This window comes from Amblyraja radiata, chromosome 6 (genome assembly GCF_010909765.2).
Source record: "Amblyraja radiata isolate CabotCenter1 chromosome 6, sAmbRad1.1.pri, whole genome shotgun sequence".
Lineage (NCBI taxonomy): Eukaryota > Metazoa > Chordata > Chondrichthyes > Rajiformes > Rajidae > Amblyraja > Amblyraja radiata.
The window spans coordinates 20,179,989-20,198,583 of NC_045961.1; the positions used below are offsets into that span (position 1 = coordinate 20,179,989).

General features: G+C 44.4%; 1 protein-coding gene across 6 annotated transcripts in view; it reads left to right on the plus strand.

Annotated features, from left to right (window-relative positions):
• Window positions 1-18,595, plus strand: part of LOC116974132 (ETS-related transcription factor Elf-1-like) — a 137,992-nt gene that overhangs the window by 37,715 nt on the left and 81,682 nt on the right. For 2 of the 6 annotated variants that reach the window (XM_033022293.1, XM_033022294.1), the window contains exon 2: window positions 744-1,183. In XM_033022293.1, the coding sequence (XP_032878184.1) occupies window positions 1,061-1,183 (123 nt within the window). In that variant the 5' untranslated portion in view covers window positions 744-1,060. Of the gene's footprint in view, window positions 1-643; window positions 663-743; window positions 1,184-18,595 lie in introns of those variants that run through there. The other 4 variants (XM_033022295.1, XM_033022296.1, XM_033022297.1 and 1 more) reach the window with 3 other exon arrangements.

Here is an 18,595-nt window from a genome sequence, read left to right on the forward strand (position 1 = left end):
CAACTGTGAGAAAAAGTGTTTCCCCTCTCACACCAGATACAATAATTTGACGTTAACAGGTTGCACAGTCACAGAGTTGTTGAATGGCTTCATATATTGTGACTTGAAATGTTTGTCTGAGTTAACAACAACATCTAAAATCATGGACCTTTTCACAGAATGCAACCCAGAACAACTTCAGCCAAAACTTTCACACCAAAGGAAAGTTATGAAAAGAATTGAACGTTAAATGAATCAGTGACTTATTTTCCACTCTGAACTAGAGCCTTGTATTTCTCATGCAAGCCTATGGAGAGCGTTTGTTTGCAGTTTCTGGTTTGCCATGACGTAGTCGATGCTGTTTCCTTCCTGTTTCTCGCAAGGCTGTTGCTGAGATAAGGAAACAGCAGAAACCAGATAAAGGTAATTTTGTAAACACAAAATCCCATGAAAATATTTTTAGATGTTCGAAAAGATTCCCATGAAAGGGTCTTTCTTATAAATCACTTGTTATCAGTTGTTGGGCAAGACAACCCTCACTAAATGGCACGTTGGGAAAAGCTTACTGTTATTAATATTGTGACGGCTGTGTTCATAATACTTTGAACCAACATTTGTGAATCAGCAGTCTATAGGCTCCGGTGATATTTCACCACAAATTTTAAAACAGAGGAAACCATCAGGTATTGTGTGAGTCATCGATATTCTAAACCTTTGTTCCATTCCAAACTTGCTTTAATGACAGAATCATATTTTTTTTCCAGAATAGAACAACTTGGACTGTTCAGGAAACATTTGACTGTGGAAACAGGATCCAGGACAGGAACTCTCTGCTTTCACACCCGAAGTTTCAAATCCCTCTTTGCTGCTTTGGAAGTTCAAGTTTCTTTGGGACTCGTACCAACTCTGTAAGCTTCCATTTAAGCTCTGAACCTACAGCCAGCTATGAACTGAAGTATTTGTAGTTTGATGGCAACCAATATACTTTGATGAGGAGGACCTTTTCCAATCTCAAGTGGATCAACTCATCTATTGCCGTAGCACGAGGAATGTACTACCATGGCGACAGCAGTCGAGCAAAATGAACGTGTTTCAGTTTGCAAGTAATGACATGGAAAGTGCCCAGGAGGTAAGATGCTCTCCACACATAGCCCGTAAAGATTGTCCGCAGAATACCTCGAACAATAAGAAAATATTTTCACTGGTAAATATTTAATGAACTTTCTTTCTGTACATCAGTAACTTGTTGCTGGAAATTTACAGGAAACCCAGACTCCAGGCTGAAGATTAGTGTGTGTGATGCATCTGAATGATATAGGTCAGCTCTTGTCAACCAGTTGTCTGTATTTGCACAGACCTGGGTTGTGAAATGCCAGTATTATTTCTCGTGGTCCACATCCCTCACTTGAATTGAATCACAATTAATTTTACTGAAGCTATATAACGATTATGCAGCTACACAGTTGTAAATTAACTCACAGTGTGCGGGGCAATGCACAGGAATCATCAAGAACTTTCAAAGGTGTTTCTGATTTATTTGAGGTTTTCCCAGACTACAAATGTAACTAATAATTCACACATGGTCAAGTCCATCGTACAATGGCATTACACTTACATATGCTACATATGCTACACATTAAGTGAAATCTTCATTGCACTGAAAATATTTGTTCATTTGAGATTTTCTGGAGTAGCGTAATCTCACTCCTTCAAGTAGGCACAAATTGTTGGAGAAACTCAGCGGGACAGGCAGCATCTCTGGATAGAAGGAATGGGTGATGTTTTGGGTCAAGACCCTATTCACTCCTTCAGGTATTCTGCATTCACCTCATTGTTTATCCAACCCTAGCCTGGCATTAATGGTGCAGATAATTTCGCTGACATTTGATCCCAGTGGTGCCTTGCCCGTCTCCTCAAATGCGAAGGCAGCCTGAAGAAAAACCACTTACTTCAACTGTTGACTAAATTGTTTGTGTACCATAAGAAACAGTCGTCCTAAGTCTACTGATGAATGTCACATAATAACAGAGAGCTGCTGGATGATACAAGAGTAGATCACTAGATTTTATAATGTTAACTATGATTTAAAATAAACATAATATAATTGTTCTAAGCTGCTTTGTATATATTGTGTAGGAAGGAACTGCAGATGTTGGTTTACACCGAGGATAGACACAAAATTCCGGAGTAACTCAACGGGTCAGACTGCATCTCAGGAAAAAATGAATAAGTGGCATTTTGGGTCGAGACCCTTGTGACTCTCAGACGGTTAAATTCTATTCTATTGTGTATTGTGTTCTCTTTGATTGTATGGTTGCATGGTAACTCAATTTCACTGTACCTTAATTGGTGCATGTGACAAATAAATGTGAACTTGAACTTGAACTTGAAGTCTGAAGAGGGTCTCGACCCAAAACGTCAGCTATTCCATTTTCTCCAGAGATGCTGCCTGACCCGCTGAGTTACTCCAGCATTTTGTATTTGTTCAACTCTTGGAAGTAGTTTCAAAATTCATGATTAACACCTTATTGATCTCTGGTGATGTATAAAGGCCACAGTTATATATTTAAAAAATGAAATTCTAAATTATGAGAGGTAGGATTTATAAATAAATTGATGAATTCATATGTGTATCTTTATATTGTAGGATTGTGATAGCCATTAATGTTTTTAGGAGATATAGCAAGAAATGTTCAGAAATGCTTTGTTTTGTGTTAAATTATATTTAAATATATATTATAATAAATATTTTGTTGATGAGAAATTATATATACCTGCTATACCTGTGATATATTAGGCTCATAATCAGAAACAAGAAAATCAATTAATTAGTCAACAATTTCTCTCCTGGGATAAATAATGTCATATTATATCATGTCATATCATATCAAATTTTAACGAAGTAGTCAATGTATGATTTTGGATGAAATTGCTGCACTGGGCTTGCTGACTACAGATGCTGTCTGTACGGTATTTGTACGTTCTTCCCATGACCACGTGTGTTTTCTCCGGGTGCTCCGGTTTCCTCGCACAGTGCAAAGACGTACAGGTTTGTTGGTTATTGGCTTGGTAAAATTGTAAATTGTCTATAATGTGTAGGATAGTGCTGGCGTGCAGGGATCACTGGTCAGCATGGACCCGGTGTCTGTTTCCGCGACATTTCTCTAAACTAAACTAAGCTACGTGATGAATAATGGTGAGCTAGAACCACTAATGAAAGAAATCACTGGCCTATCAGCAATTCTGTCACTGTTTGGTGACACGTTGCTGAATATTGGTTTAATAATGGAATTATTTTAGTATTTAATTGATAAGGCAACAACTCTACCGCCACGCCACCATGCCATCCGTGTATTTTAAGAATATTTATTTCTTTAATGAAACCTTGCAATCCTACAATCCCAAATGACATTTGGATTATCATGTCTGTATCTCATCTTCTTACAATCCAATTCTTCAACACCCCCATTCACTCCTTAGATTCCGGTTCTTTTACAATCTAGCGTATCTAATTCTCATTCAACATTTAACATAGAAACATAGAAACATAGAAAATAGGTGCAGGAGTAGGCCATTCGGCCCTTCGAGCCTGCACCACCATTCAATATGATCATGGCTGATCATCCAACTCAGTATCCTGTACCTGCCTTCTCTCCATACCCCCTGATCCCGTTAGCCACAAGGGCCACATCTAACTCCCTCTTAAATATAGCCAATGAACTGGCCTCAACTACCTTCTGTGGCAGAGAATTCCATTTAATAATATTCTACCTTCTAAACATGCAGTCCACTGTAATTCAAAACTTCTAATTTCCTCTCTGGTTCTTCAGGAAAGTTTAAATCCGTGTTTAGTTGTTTATTAATGCATTTGTGTTTAATGACAAAACATTAAAACATTTGATTTAATGTCATTCTTCATGATTGGAACAATCTATGACCTTTGTGTTATGACCTTTGTGTTATGACCTTTGTGCTGTAGCTATCTGACTGATGTGTAGGAAGGAACTGCAGATGCTGGTTTAAACCTACAGCCCAGTGGTATGAAGATTGATTTCTCTCACTTCAGGTAGCCCCTGCATTCCCTCTCTCTCTATCCCTCCCCCACCCAAGTCGCACCAGCTTCTCACTTTAATCTAACTAACAGCTAACAATGACTTGTTTCCTTTATCATCGTTACTTTTTGCATATCTTTCCTTCATTGTTCTTTATCTCTCTACATCATCGCCTATATCTCTCTATTCCCTTATTCCTAACCTCGACCCAAAAAGTCACCCATTCCTTCTCTCCAGAGATGCTGCCTATCCTGCTGAGTTACTCCAGGTTTTTGTGGCTACCTGACTGATCTTAGAGGGACGAGATGATCAACAGACCTACTTGGATATATTTAACACAGATGATTTAAACAGCCACATTTCTGGTAAACTCAGTGTTGTTTGCTAGAACACATTGGCTAAGATCTGGAGCTTCAGCTCTGAATAGCCTGCCATAAATCTCTCAATCACTTCGGTGGAACAGCGGCGCAGCGGTAGAGTTGCTGCCTTCCAGCGAATACAGCGCCAGAGACCCCAGTTCGATCCTGACTACGAGTGTTGTCTGCACGGAGTTTGTATGTTCGCCCCGTGGCCTGCGTGGGTTTTCTCTGAGTTCGGTTTCCTCCCACACTCCAAAGACGTACAGGTATGTAGGTTAATTGGCTTGGTATTATTTTAAATTGTCCCTAGTGGGTATAGTGTTCATGTGCGGGGATCGCTAGTCGGCGCGGACCTGGTGGGCCGAAAGGGCCTGTTTCCGTGCAGTATCACTAAACTAAACTAAACTAAACTACTATTTTCTAAAACATGCCACTGTTTGATAGATTATTTTGGCTGCATGTCAATTTTTACGAAGTAGAATTGCCTAGGGATGTTTAACTTTTGACACGTTGCCTTAGGATTGTGAGCTGTGGTTATTTTATCAGAAGTAAAATGAAATCAGTTATTATGTGGAACCTCCAATAGTGCAGAATTTCATTGGTTAGCAGAATAAGCTGCAATTGCTCAAGAGCTGAAATAGAATATCGAAATGAAGATGTTTTATTAAAAAAATGGTAAATTTCCTTAAGCTCTGAATGACCACAAATTTATTGTGTGCTTGTTGCTTCGATAGCTGATTTGGGAACAGTTCCATCCAATATCCGCAAGAAATTGCAGCAAATTGTGACGCAGCCCAGCCATCACACAAACCAACCTCCGTTATATTGACTCCATTTATACCTCGTGCTACCTCGGCAAGGCCACCAGCATAATCAAGGACGAGTCGCACCCTGGCCACTCCCTCTTCTCCCCTCTCCCATCAGGCAAAAGGTATAGAAGTATAAAAACGCACACCTCCACATTCAGGGATAGTTTCCACCCAGCTGTTATCAGGCAACTGAATCATTCTACCACAACTAGAGAGCTGTGCTGAACTACTATCTATCTCATCAGTGACCCTCGGACTATCTTTGATTGGATTTTACTGGCTTTATCTTGCACTAAATGTTATTCCCTTACCATGTGTCGATACACTGTGAATGGCTCGATTGTAATCATGGATTGTCTTTCCGCTGACTGGTTAGCATGCAACAAAAGCTTTGCACTGCACCTCAGTGCACGTGACAATAAACTAAACTGAAACTGAACTGTGCTGATTCAATTAGAAAATGTCACATAACCACCATTGCCTTTCAGTGTTACATTATTGAACAAAAAAAAATGCCTTGAGAAAATTGAAGACTATGGGCATCAAAGGGTCAAGTGTCTCCCCTCAACAGACAACTTTCAATAAAGTTTAGCGGGCATTTAACATTACCAGTCGGTTTTCCTTGGTTCCCCAATGAGCCAATGCCCGATCAGCAAAGGAAATCTGCTACGGCTATGTCAACTACCGATAACTACATGGCGACCCCATTACCACCGCACTACGAGTTCAAAAGAACCATGCCAATCACTTTTTACTCGCAGAAAAATTTTCAGCATGTTGAAAAATTTTCCTCGACCAAACTGAGGCTACGAGTATGCGGGAACTTCTCTCGAGCATGAATGAGAGTTATGCCCGTGTCCCACGTAGGAAACCTGAACGGAAACCTCTGGAGACTTTGCGCCCCACCCAAGGTTTCCGTGCAGTTCCCGGAAGTGTTTATCAGTCTCCCTACCTGCTTCCACTTCCTGCAACCTCCGGCAACCACCTTCCACTAGCATCGCAACCGGCTTCAACTAAAAAATCACCGATTTTTAAAACGGCAACCTATTTTTAGTTGCGGCCGGTTTTGAATTTTTTCAAATAATCGCCAGAACATAGAACCATTAGGGAGACTGACAAAAACCTCCGGGAACCGCAAGGAAACCTTGGGTGGGGCACAAAGTCTCCAGAGGTTTCCGTTCAGGTTTCCTAAGTGGGACACGGGCATTACAGTGACCTCCTAGGACCATGTGTCGACCATGCTGCGAGTTTGTGGTGAGCGCAACCTCTTCTAAACATGCAAATTAGGTCCCCACAGTGGGACAGGCCCTTTACAGTACACTTCAGCATGTTGTTACAGCAGTGTGACAATGATTAGACTGCCAGCACGAGCTGGGTTATGATAATATAAACCGTGTGGTAGGCGGAGCTTCTACTAATAAAGCACCACAACTGGTTAGTGTGGAATAACCAATCTACAGTACTGCCTCTTGAGTAGGCATCAAATTACAGCTCAACTGCTCAGGGAGGGTAAATTTGAGTCGGGAGTATGGTCATCATAGTCAACAATTTCCCTTTAGTCCTGAAGATTAGCTTCACTCCCGCAGGAAGGTTATTGGAGGTGAGATGCACAATGTTCTGGCTTAGCCACTGAAGTGTGACATTGATAAATTATCAAACAAACATAAAGCTCATTTAAAACATGCACTACAGTTATTTTGTGGGGATACCCCACTCGAGTTACTTGTGGGTTACCTGTGCAGTTGTGCACGAGGCTTGTTGCCTCACCTCCAAAATCTCTAAACAGTTCAGAGAGTGCGGTCCGTAGGGGAAGTGTGCGGAGACTGCACTGGGGCAAGGACAGCATGATTCTGGCGGAACGGGGAGCAGTTTTCAGGCCTGGGAACTGCTCTAGATAGAGAGAGGAATGTATAAGGTGGAGAGATCAAGTTATGGAAGGGGTGGCTGCTGGAAGAAGATTCTGAGTAACTCACTGATATTGGGGTGACAGTCAGGAACATTATTTTAGGAATATTAGTTTAGGAAAATATTAGTTTAGTTTAGAATTAGTATCTTCAAACCCTGCTTCCTGTAAAGACTCTATCCCATACTCCCAATTTCTCCGTCTACACCGCATCTGCACCTCATTATTTAGGGAACGGAGGTTCCCCTCATCCATTATAGATGAGGCTCTCACTAGGGTCTCCTCGATATCCCGCAGCTCCGCTCTTATTCCCCCTTCCCCCCATTCATAACAAGGACAGCGTCCTCCTTGTCCTCACCTTCCAGCCGTTGCATACAACATATAATCCTCCAACATTTTCGCCATCTCCAACGGGATCCGACTACTGGCCACATCTTCCCATCTCCACCCCTTTCTGCTTTCCGCAGAGACCGTTCCCTCCGAAACTCCCTGGTCAACTCGTCCCTTCCCACCCTTCCCACCCCCTCCCCAGGTACTTTCCCCTGCAACCGCAGGAGATGCAACACCTGTCCCTTTACCTCCCCCCTCGACTACAACCAAGGACTCAAACAGTCTTTCCAGGTAAGGCAGAGGTTCACTTGCACCTCCTCCAACCTCACCTACTGTATCCGCTGTTCCAGATATCAACTCCTGCACATCGGTGAGACCAAGCGCAGGCTTCGAGATCGTTTCGCTGAACACCTCCGCTCAGTCTGTCTTAACCTACCTGATCTCCCGGTGGCTTAGCACCAACTCCCCCTCCCATTCTTCCCTTTCTGTCCTGGGCCTCCTCCATTGTCAGAGTGAGACCCAGCACAAATTGGAGGAACAGCACCTCATATTTCGCTTGGGTAGTTTACTGCGAGGATTTTAGGAATCGGACTGGAAAGGCGGGCGTGCAGAAGGTAGAAATATGAGGAGAGTTTATTTTTAGCATTTCACAGTCACCGTGAACACAATACCTTCACTCATTGCCCAATCGGGATGTTGAAATCAGAAGTTAAATTTTAACAGTTAGGCACTGCCGTTGATCCAATGAGTGAGCGCATTCTGAACGGGATAAGTCAGTTGAATATTTACCACAACCTGGATTAATGATCAATTCTCTGCTGTGCAGCAAATGTGCTTTTTTTGTGGAAAAACCTTGAACTGATGCACCTGTCTAGTAGTCACTTTTCATCATGAGCAAGCAAATGTTTGACCAAACCAACCCACCTGCTGCCTGAATCTGCAGCAACTAATGGCCAGGCACATCCAAGGGTAAGGCAGTGAGACCAAACGAAAGCATGTTTAATAATTGACTGAAAGAGAAGCTGGGCTATAGTTGGCATAGTTCAAATCATTATGGTAAATAGCAACTGAAAAACTCTTATGACTGAACACATTTGACTGGAGTTAGACTTGTAATTTCTGAAGTTTTGTGCAAAAAGGCTGGCCTCGTGACCTAGTAGGTAGAGCTTCTGCCTCACAGCTCCAGCAATGCAATTCAATTTGAGCGGCACAGTGGCTCAGCGGTAGAGTTGCTGCCTCACAGCGCCAGAGACCCGGATTCGATCCTGACTACGGAATCTGTCTGTGTGGAGTTTGTAGGATCTCCCTGTGACCACGTGGTTTTTCTCCGGGTGCCTCCGGGTTTCAAAGGTTCAAAGGTTGATTTATTGTCACATAAACCTAGATGTAGTGAAATTATTTTTGCCAATGCAGCACATTAAAAAAGGAATACAAACATAACAATAATAAATAGCTTTAACATAAAAAACATCCCCCCACAATGGTTCCCATTATGGGGGAAGGCACAAAGTCCAGTCCCATCCCCAATGTCCACCCATAGTCGGGCCTATTGAGACCTCCACAGTTGCCTCTACGGAGGCCCGATGTTCCAGGCCGTCCTCGCCAGGTGATGATGTTCCGGCGTCGGGAGAGTCCTCCCAGCGGCCTGGGAACCCTGGAACGGCCGCCTCCCTACTCGAGACCGTGGCTTCCGGAGCCGACAAGGCCGCACCGAATGGAGCTCAACTGGCGATCTCGTCGCGAGATCCCAGGCTCCCGATGTAAAGTTTCCTCCCGCATTCCAAAGACGTGCAAGTTTGGAGGTTAATTGACTTCTGTAAATTGCCCCAAATGTGTAGAATAGAACTAGTGTACTGGTGATCGTTGGTTGATGCGGACTCGGTGGGCTGAAGGGCCTGTTTCCATGCTGTATCTATAAAAAGCTAAACTAAAACGATACAGCCACTGGTACAGAATGTATACATTTTGTACACTCTACTTGTGACTCTGGGGGTTCCTTCTGGGTGCTCCAGTTGCCTCCCACATCCCAAATATGTGCCAGCTAGTAGGATTAATTGGCCACTGCCAATTTCCCCTGGAGTAGAGGGTGATTGTTTAATGCCACATTAGAAGGAAAAGGGTTACCGAGAAATGGATGGAGAAGCAGGGTTTAAGGTTTAGCTTAGATTTTAGTTTCTTCTCCTTCTTCTTCTTCTTCTTACGTATGGTGTGCACAGTCTAAAGTTGTAGGACAATTTGTCCTAATTGATCTTATTTGATGTGGACCAATGGCTTATAGTTCCATCAGAGATAGCCATCACCAACTTGAGGCCTGATCTTGTGCTCTGGTCGAACTCTCAGCAAATGGTGTATTTTGTGGAGCTCACAGTCTCTTGGGAGGATGCTGTGCAGGAAGCCTTCGAAAGAAAGAAACTGCGATATACAGAGCTTGCAGCGGAGGCAGAACAGCAGGGCTGGAGAGCTAAGATCTGCCCGGTAGAAGTTGGATGTCGAAGATTCGTGGCAACATCTACCTTAAGACTGATAAAGGACCTGGGGATCAGCGAACAAGCCCTACGCCAGGCCATCAAAGAAATATCATGGGTGGCAGAGCGGAGTAGCTAGTGACTCTGGCTGAAGAGGAAAGACCCCATTTGGTCTCCCAAATAACCGACTAGACAGATGCAGAGGGGGGTGGTTCTGGGACGCCAGAATGCACCGCTGAGCCTACTGGAGACGTCGTGGGTTCAATCAGCGAAACGTAGATGAAAGTAGGTGCCCACTTGATAACCCCAATGACGTGTCTGCCTAGCCTTACTCAACATCGGACGAGCATAGGTGAGTGCAGAAGGCTCCCATCACCATCGGGAGTAAATTGATATGTGGCACTTCGGACTTTTAACATCTAGTCCTGTGTATTTGTAAACATGCACGCCAGGTTGATTGCATTCGTTGACACAGGGCGGACCAGGTGAAGGTTGAAATCTTCCACCCCAGATTTTAGTTTTGAGATACAGCATGGAAACAGGCCCTTCGGCCCACTGGGTCTGCACCGACCAGTGATCCCCGCACATGAACACCATCCCATACCAACAAGCAAGAGCGGAACTCGCTATCAAAACATGGAGGGGACGGGGGACACAATTTTTTTGCGGCCATGCGCGCACACACACACACACGCGAGGCTTCGGAGGCTCAATCCAGCGCTAAATGCAGCTCAACTCTGCCTGTCTCACCGGGTTAACTACAGCCCTGTCTGGACTGACGGGATACCAGCGCTGCTTCTCCGCGCTGGCCATATTTCCCGCAAGTTCAGGAAGGGCTGTAGGTTCACCTGGCGGGACAGGCAGAGTTGAGCTGGGTTTAGCGCTGTTTCTCTGCGCTGGCTGTGGGCCTGTGGGCACCGCGCCCATCTGACTCCCGACCTCTCTGGCCACCCGTGGGGGGGGGGCACTCTGGACAGCGCCGGAAACCCGGCCGGGATCAATCCTGGCTGCGGATGAGGCGCAGGTCTGTGCCACGTCTCCCTCCTCCAATCACTGCGCTCTATCCTCAGTCCCACCCCCCCACTCCTCCCTCCTCCAATCATCGCGCTGAATCATCATGTCCCGCCCCCATTGCCTGCTGACCGACGTCTCTCTCGTCCAATCGGCGCCCTCGATCATCAGTCCCACCCCCACTGTCTCGCGGAAAGCGGAGATTTCACCGGGTTTTAAAATCCAGATTACAAAAACTTGGGGGGGATGTCCCCCACCTCTCAAAACATGGGGGGGACGTATCCCCTCTAGCCCCCCCCTGGGTTTTCCGCCCCTGCCAACAAGTGACAATTTTTACATTTACCAAGCCAATTAACCTACAAACCTGTACGTCTTTGGAATGTGGGAGGAAACCAAAGAACTCGGAGAAAACCCACGCAGCTCACAGGGAGAGCGTACAAACTCCGTACAGACAGCACCCGTAGTCATGATCGAACTCGGGTCTACTGCGCTGCCTTCGCTGTAAGGCAGCAACTCTACCGCTGCGCCACCATGACTGCCCAAATCTTTCTCTGAGAGCCAGCATTGATTCAATATGATCAACGGTCTCCTTCCATGTCATGGGAAAGATGTAAACATGAATGACTTTGTTCACCCTCAGAGGTTTTGTCTGACCAAGTCATTGAAAACATTTAGTCCACAATTTGTTTATGTTGGTTTGAAGGAACAAAGTGGAGCAATTTTGATGTTGGAGCAGGGGGGCCAGAATCAGACCTAATATTGGATCTCGGACCCCACTTAAACGTGTGGATACATGCAAGACATGTCCTGGATGGAGTACAGAGAAGAATGACAAGGCTTTTACAGGACTATGAAAGTTGGGAGGCCATGTTACATTTATATAAGACATTGGTGATGCCACTTTTAGAGTATTGTGTGTAGTTTTGGTCATCATGTTATAGGAAATATCAACCTTGAAAGGGTTACCAGGATGTTGCCAGGACTCAAGCTATCGGGAGAGGTTGATCAGGCTAGGGCTTTATTCCTTGGAGTGCAAGAGGATGAGGGGTGATCTTATAGAGGTGTACAAAATCATGAAAGGAATAGATCGGGTAAACACATAGTCTTTTGCTCAGAGGAGGGAGAATCAAGAGGCAGAGGACAGGTTTAAGGTGAGTGAGGAAAGAATAAATGGGAACTTCAGAGGTAACTTTTTTACACAAAGGGTGATGGATGTATGGCACATTGCCGGCGGAGGTAGTTGAGGCACGGGCTATCATATGTAACATTTAGACAGGTACATGGATGACAGGTTCAGAGGGATATGGACCAAACACAGGCAGGTGGGATTAGTGTAGGTGGGACATGCTGGTTGATGAGGGCAAGTTGGGCCGAAGGGCCTTTTTCCTTGCTCTATGACACTATGAATCTACGACCTTATGAATCTACGACTTAAGGGTCTGAGCTACAAGGAGAGGTTGGGAATGCCTGGACTTTATCCCTTGGAGCACAGAACACCGAGAGGTGATCTTACAGAGATGTATATATTTTTGAGGGGAATAGACAGGGTGAATATACAGTCTTTTTCTCAGGGTAGGGGAAATCAAGAACTAGAAGGCATGTGTTTAAGGTGAGAGGTGAAATATTAAATATTGAGAGGCAACAACTTTGCACAGAGGGTGGTGTATATATAGAAGGAGCTGCCAGAGGAAATAGTTCATCATGTATTTGGACAGGTACATGGATGGGAATGGTTTAGAGGGATATGGGAGCCAAATTGGATTAGTTTAGATGGGATTCCTTGTTGGCATGGATGAGTTGGGCCAAAGGGCATGACCCAAAATGTCACCTATTCCTTCTCTCCAGAGATGCTGCCTGACTTGCTGCGTTACCCCAGCTTTTTGTGTCTATCTTCAGTGTAAACCAGCATCTGCAGTTCCTTCGTACACATTTTGTCTGCTCCACTGCGAAATCCCCTCAAGATATGCTGATTTGAAGAAGTTCTCCTCCTCTCTCCAACGAGAGTCCTGAGTCCGATGAAGGGTCTCGACCGAAAACATCATCTATTTCTTCTCCCTAGAGCTGCTGCCTGACCCATTGAATAACCCCAGCATTTTGTGTCTAACTTACCATAATCTCCAAATTAGATGTGACATCGCCTTACGCCAAGATTATTAATTTCCTTATTTTATGGAAGCAGAATCAGTCATTCCATACAGCATGGAAACAGGCCCTTTGGCCCAACTTGCCTATGCCAGCGAAGATGCCCCAACTACACATCCCACCTGCCCGCATTTGGCCCACCACCCTCCGTATGAAAAAGTTGCATCTCCGGTTCCTATTAAATCTTTCCCCTCTCAACTTACAAAACAAAATCGCACCTACCATGAATGGATAAATTAATTAGAATTTCAATTGAGCAATTAAAACCGAACATTCACCTGAATGTGACTTCATAACTTATGAACATTTGAATGCTACTGATATATATCACCACCTAGTGCTAGATTTATTCCATGCAATCAAAGTGTTTTCTGGTTTTACTTTACACTGACAACATTGTTTCTCCTTATATCTCCCAGTACCTGCATGTATTATAGAGTTTTGTCACCTTGTGACAAAACTGCTCATCCAAAATTAAAAATGATTGTATTTCTAAAATGGAGAATCGCATAAATAAATACATTAATAAAATTCTCCTTTAACACCATCTGTGACATAAAAAGAACTTAATTGTTCGAAGGTAGACAAAAATGCTGGAGAAACTCAACGGGTGAGGCAGCATCTATGGAGCGAAGGAATAGGTGACGTTTCGGGTCGAGGCTCTTCTTCAGCCTGATGTCAGGTCAGGAGAGGGGGGGGGGGCTGGAAAAGAAAGGAAGAGGCGGAGACAGTGGGCTCTGGGAGAGCTAGGAAGGGGAGGCGAAGGAGGGAGAAAGCAAGGACCACCTGAAATTGGAGAAGTCAATGTTCATACCGCTGGGGTGTGAACTACTCAAGCGAAATACGAGGTGCTGCTCCTCCAATTTGCAGGGACTCACTCTGGCCATGGAGGAGGCCCAGGACAGATTCGGAATGGGAGGGGGAGTTGAAGTGCTTTGATGTTACTTTTTCCTGGCAAATACCTATTTTAGCAACTACCTTGTTGCTGAGTTAGGGTTGTGGTTAATGTTCTGCAGTATCCAACAGCTTAATTTGTTGATGGAAAAGAAACTCTTTGTGATGTCCGGATTTGTTGTGGTTTTGCGGGGTGGCTCAGTGACGCAGTAGAGCTGCTGTCTCACAGTGCCAGAGGCAGGGTTTGATCCCGACGGGTGACATCATGTGGAGTTTGCGCGTTCTCCCTGTGTCCATGTGGGTCTCCTCAGGAAGCTCCAGTTTCCTCCCACCTCCCATGGACATGCGGATTTGTGGGTGTAAATAGCTCCAAGTGTGCAGGGAGTGGATGTGCGAGTGGGATAACATAGAACTAGTGTGAATTTTGTGATCGAAGGAAGACACAAAATGCTGGAGTAACTCAGCAGGACAGGCAGCTTATCTGGAGAGAAAGAATGGGTGACGTTTCGGGTCGAGACCCTTCTTCAATTTGTGATTGATGTTTAGGGTGGACTGTGCCGAAGGGCCTGTTTCCATGCTGTATCTTTCAATCAATCAATGGTTGCACTATTTACTCAGGTTTTGCACAATTATGGTCCAGTTACCTAGTAGTACTGATTACTGATTTAATTAGTTTCTTGTGTATTTATTTGTTGCGTTATTGTGTTGATGGACCAGTAAAGCTGCAGCAAAAGAATGTCATTGTTCTGTTTTCGGTGCATGTGCCAAACACTCTTGATCTGTGACTCTTCACTTCCTGGTGAGTGCATGTATCACAGGCTCATCGTCAGACCCTGGTTACCATTGTTCTTATGTAGCTCGAGGAGTAACACAAGGATATTTCCAGGCAAACACAGTGCAGTTTTCTCTTCCCGCTCTTGGCAATTCTCCAGTCTGTGGTTTCCAGCAGAATCTGCTTTGGACTGTAATGGGCCTGTCCCATTTAGGTGATTTTTTAGGCAACTACAGGCGACTAGTTTGTTGCCACATGTTCGCCGGTGGTCGCCGGGAGTAGTCTCCTCAGTCACGCAAAAAGTCGTAGCGTTTTTCTGGTCACCACTAAATGTTCAACATGTCGAAAAATTTTCGCCGACTGGGTTTGACAACAATGAGCGTAGCTTGACTTCTCCTGACGTAGGTGCAGTCGTAGGTTGTCGCCAGGATGACGTAGGTTGTCGCCGGTCTTTCGCCGACCTGTTACGACTATGACAGTCGCCGGCAGGTGCCTAAAAAAATCAGCGTGGGACAGGCCTATAACACCAATCTGTTCATTCCACAGAACAATGGGTCGTCACATTGACACTTGCTTTTATCTTACTGGAAGAGGGTGAACAGGTGACCCCAAGTATGAATTTTGTCCGAGATTGTATGTGTTTAACTATTGCTGTTTCTTTAGGTTATAAGTGATAGGGTAGAATTAGGCCATTCGGCCCATTGTCTACTCCGCTATTCAATCATGGCTGATCTATCTTTCCCTCCTCACCCCATTCTCCTGCCTTCTCCCCATTGCATAGAAACATAAACAATAGGTGTAGGAGTAGGCCATTCGGCCCAGCACCACTATTCAACATGATCATGGCTGATCATCCAAAATCAGTACCCAGTTTCTGCTTTCTCACCATATCCCTTGTTTCCATTATCCCTAAGAGCTAAATCTAACTCCCTCTTTAAAACATCCACTGACTTTGCCTCCACAGCCTTCTGTAGCAAAGAATTCCACCCACTAACTAAATACATTTCTCCTCATCTCCTTCCTAAAAGAACATCCTTTAATTCTAAGACGATTACCTCTAGTCCTAGACTCTCCCACTAATGGAAACATCCTCTCCACATCCACTCTATCCAAGCCTTTCACTATTCTGTATGTTTCAATGAGGTTCCCCCTCATCTTTCTAAACGAGTACAGGCCCAGCGCCGACAAATGCTCATCATAGGTTAACCTACTCATCCGTCATACTCTTATTAAAATCCTTACTGCAGAAACAAAGAATTGCTGATGCAGATGGATCAATTGTAATCATGTTTTGTCGTTCCGCTGACTGGTTAGCACGCAACAAAAGCTTTTATCTGTACCTCGGTACACGTGACAATAAACTAAACGGAACTGAAACTGAAACTGCTGGTTAAGGATACAAAGGGGACAAAATGCTGGAGTACCTCAACACGTCAGGCACCATCTCTGAAAAACATGGATAGGTGGCGTTTCAGATCGAAACCCTTCAACAGAGAGAAGAAAGCTGGGAAATGGGAGGGGCAGGACACCATGGCAAGTAATACGTAGACATAAGCGAGGGGTGGTTTTAGTTTAGAGATACAGTGTGGAAACAGGTCCTTCAGCCCAACAAGTCCGCACTGACTCTGGATCACCCCATAGATTTGCAATATCGTACACATTAAGGTCAAATTACAAATTACAGAAGCCAAATGAACTTACAAATCTGTACGTCTTTGGAATGTGGGAGGAAACCCACGCAGTGACAGGGAGAACGTACAAACGCCACACAAACAAAACCTGTGGTCAGGATTGAATTCAGGCATCTAGCACTGTAAGGCAACAAGTCTACCAATATGCCACTCTGCTGTCGCCAGATGGTTGAAACAAAGACCAAGTTCAAGTAAGTTTATTGTCATGTGTCCCTGATAGGACAAAGAAATTCTTGCTTTGCTTCAGCACACAGAACATAGTAGGCATTTACTACAAAACAGATCAATGTGTCCATATACTATAATATAAATATATACACACATGAATAAATAAAATGATAAAGTGCAAATAACAGATAATTGGTTATTAATAATCAAAGTTTTGTCCGAGCCAGGTTTAATTACCAGAGACATGAACAGAAGGTTTGAGACAGATTTTAAGATTTAGGGATTGTGAAACCATGTGGAGGAAAGTAGCGGGAGGGGAAGAATAGTGTAGAGGGGGGGGATACAGGTAGGAGTCCTGGTGATTCATAGGGGAGGGAAAGGGGCGGTAGAAAGGGAGGAGCGGTGTGGGAGAGAAAAGTGGGTGTGCGGGAGTTGGGGAGGAGTTAGTTAGATGTTACCCCAAATTGGAGAAATCACCATTCATACTGTTCGGTTCTAAGCTGCTCAAACGGAAAATGAGGTGTTGTTCCTCCAGTTTGCATACTGTGGCCTCACTCTGGCAATGGAGGAGGCCCAGGACAGGGGGAGCAGTCTCTGCAGATGGCAGAAAGGAGTGGATATAGGAAGTTGTGACCTGTGCTGAGATCACATTGGAGGTGATGGAAATGCCAGAGGATGATGTGTTGAATGCGGTGGCTGGTGGGGTGATAGGTGAGGACCAGAGGAACTCTATCCTTATTTCATCTGGGGGGGGGGGAGGGGGTACTACAGGACACAAAGGGGACACTGGTGAAGGATCCATCTACAACAGAAGGGGGGAAACAATGTTTACTAAAGAAAGAGGACATCTCGGATATCTTAGAATGGAAACTCTCATCTTGGGAGCAGATGTGCTGAAGACGAAGGAATTGAGGTTAGGGGACAAGATCTCTGCAAGTGGTAGGGTGGTCCAAATAACTGTGGGAGTTGGTAGGTTTACAGTAGATGTCAGTTTATCGTTGATAGTCTGTCTCCTGTGATGGAGACAGAGTAATTAAGAAAGGAGAGAATGTTGTCCTGCTTCTGACAGGTGGCCATCTGATTGACATTTGCTTCTCCAATCTTTCTCAGCAAACATGCTCTCACTTTCCATGCTTCCCCACTAACACAATCATCTTGCCTTCCTTTGATGAATTTCCAAAACCCCTCAATCCTCAGGCCGACTGGCAAGCGCAGGCTCGGTGATCGTTTCACTGAACACCTCCGCTCTTGTCTGCCTAAACCTACCTGATCCCCCGGTTGCTAAACACTTTAACTCCCCCTCCCATTCCCACAGTGACCTGGGCCTCATCCCTTGTTAGAGTGAAGTCCAGTGCAAATTGGAGGAACAGCACCTCATATGTTACTTGGGCAGCTTACACCCCAGCGGTATAAACGTTGACTTCTCTAACTTCAAGTAACCATTGCTTTCCCCTTTCTCCATCCCTCATCCTATCCCAGTTCACCTACCATTCTGATGGTCTCCGACAATATTTTATCTATTTGCTTTGTTGGTAACTTCTCCCAGCTAACAGTGATCTATTCTACATTTCCCTTAATCTCCATCCTTTTTATCCTGTTTTTACACCTTACATTTCCTTATCTATGTATCTCCCTCTCCCCTGACATCAGCCTGAAGAAAGGTCTTGAACCAAAATGTCACCCATTCCTTCCCTCCAGAGATGCTGCCTGTCCCGCTGAGTTACTCCAGCATTTTGTATCTACTGCTTTTCCTGGCAATTCTGTTTGTCTTCTCTTTGAATTGAATTACATCCCTAATTTCCTACATAAACTATGAATCCTGACTAATATTTGAACGAGAAAGGAATGAATAATTATTGTAATTCATGTATAAAAATTCATAAAAAAAATATTATGCATTGCCAATTCAGGGTCAATGGTCAAGCTATTCACCAATCTACCATGGCCATCTTGTGCCTCATACCCATGTACTTTCCTTTGATCGGGTTCACTCTCTAACATCTCTAACCTAATTAAGTAT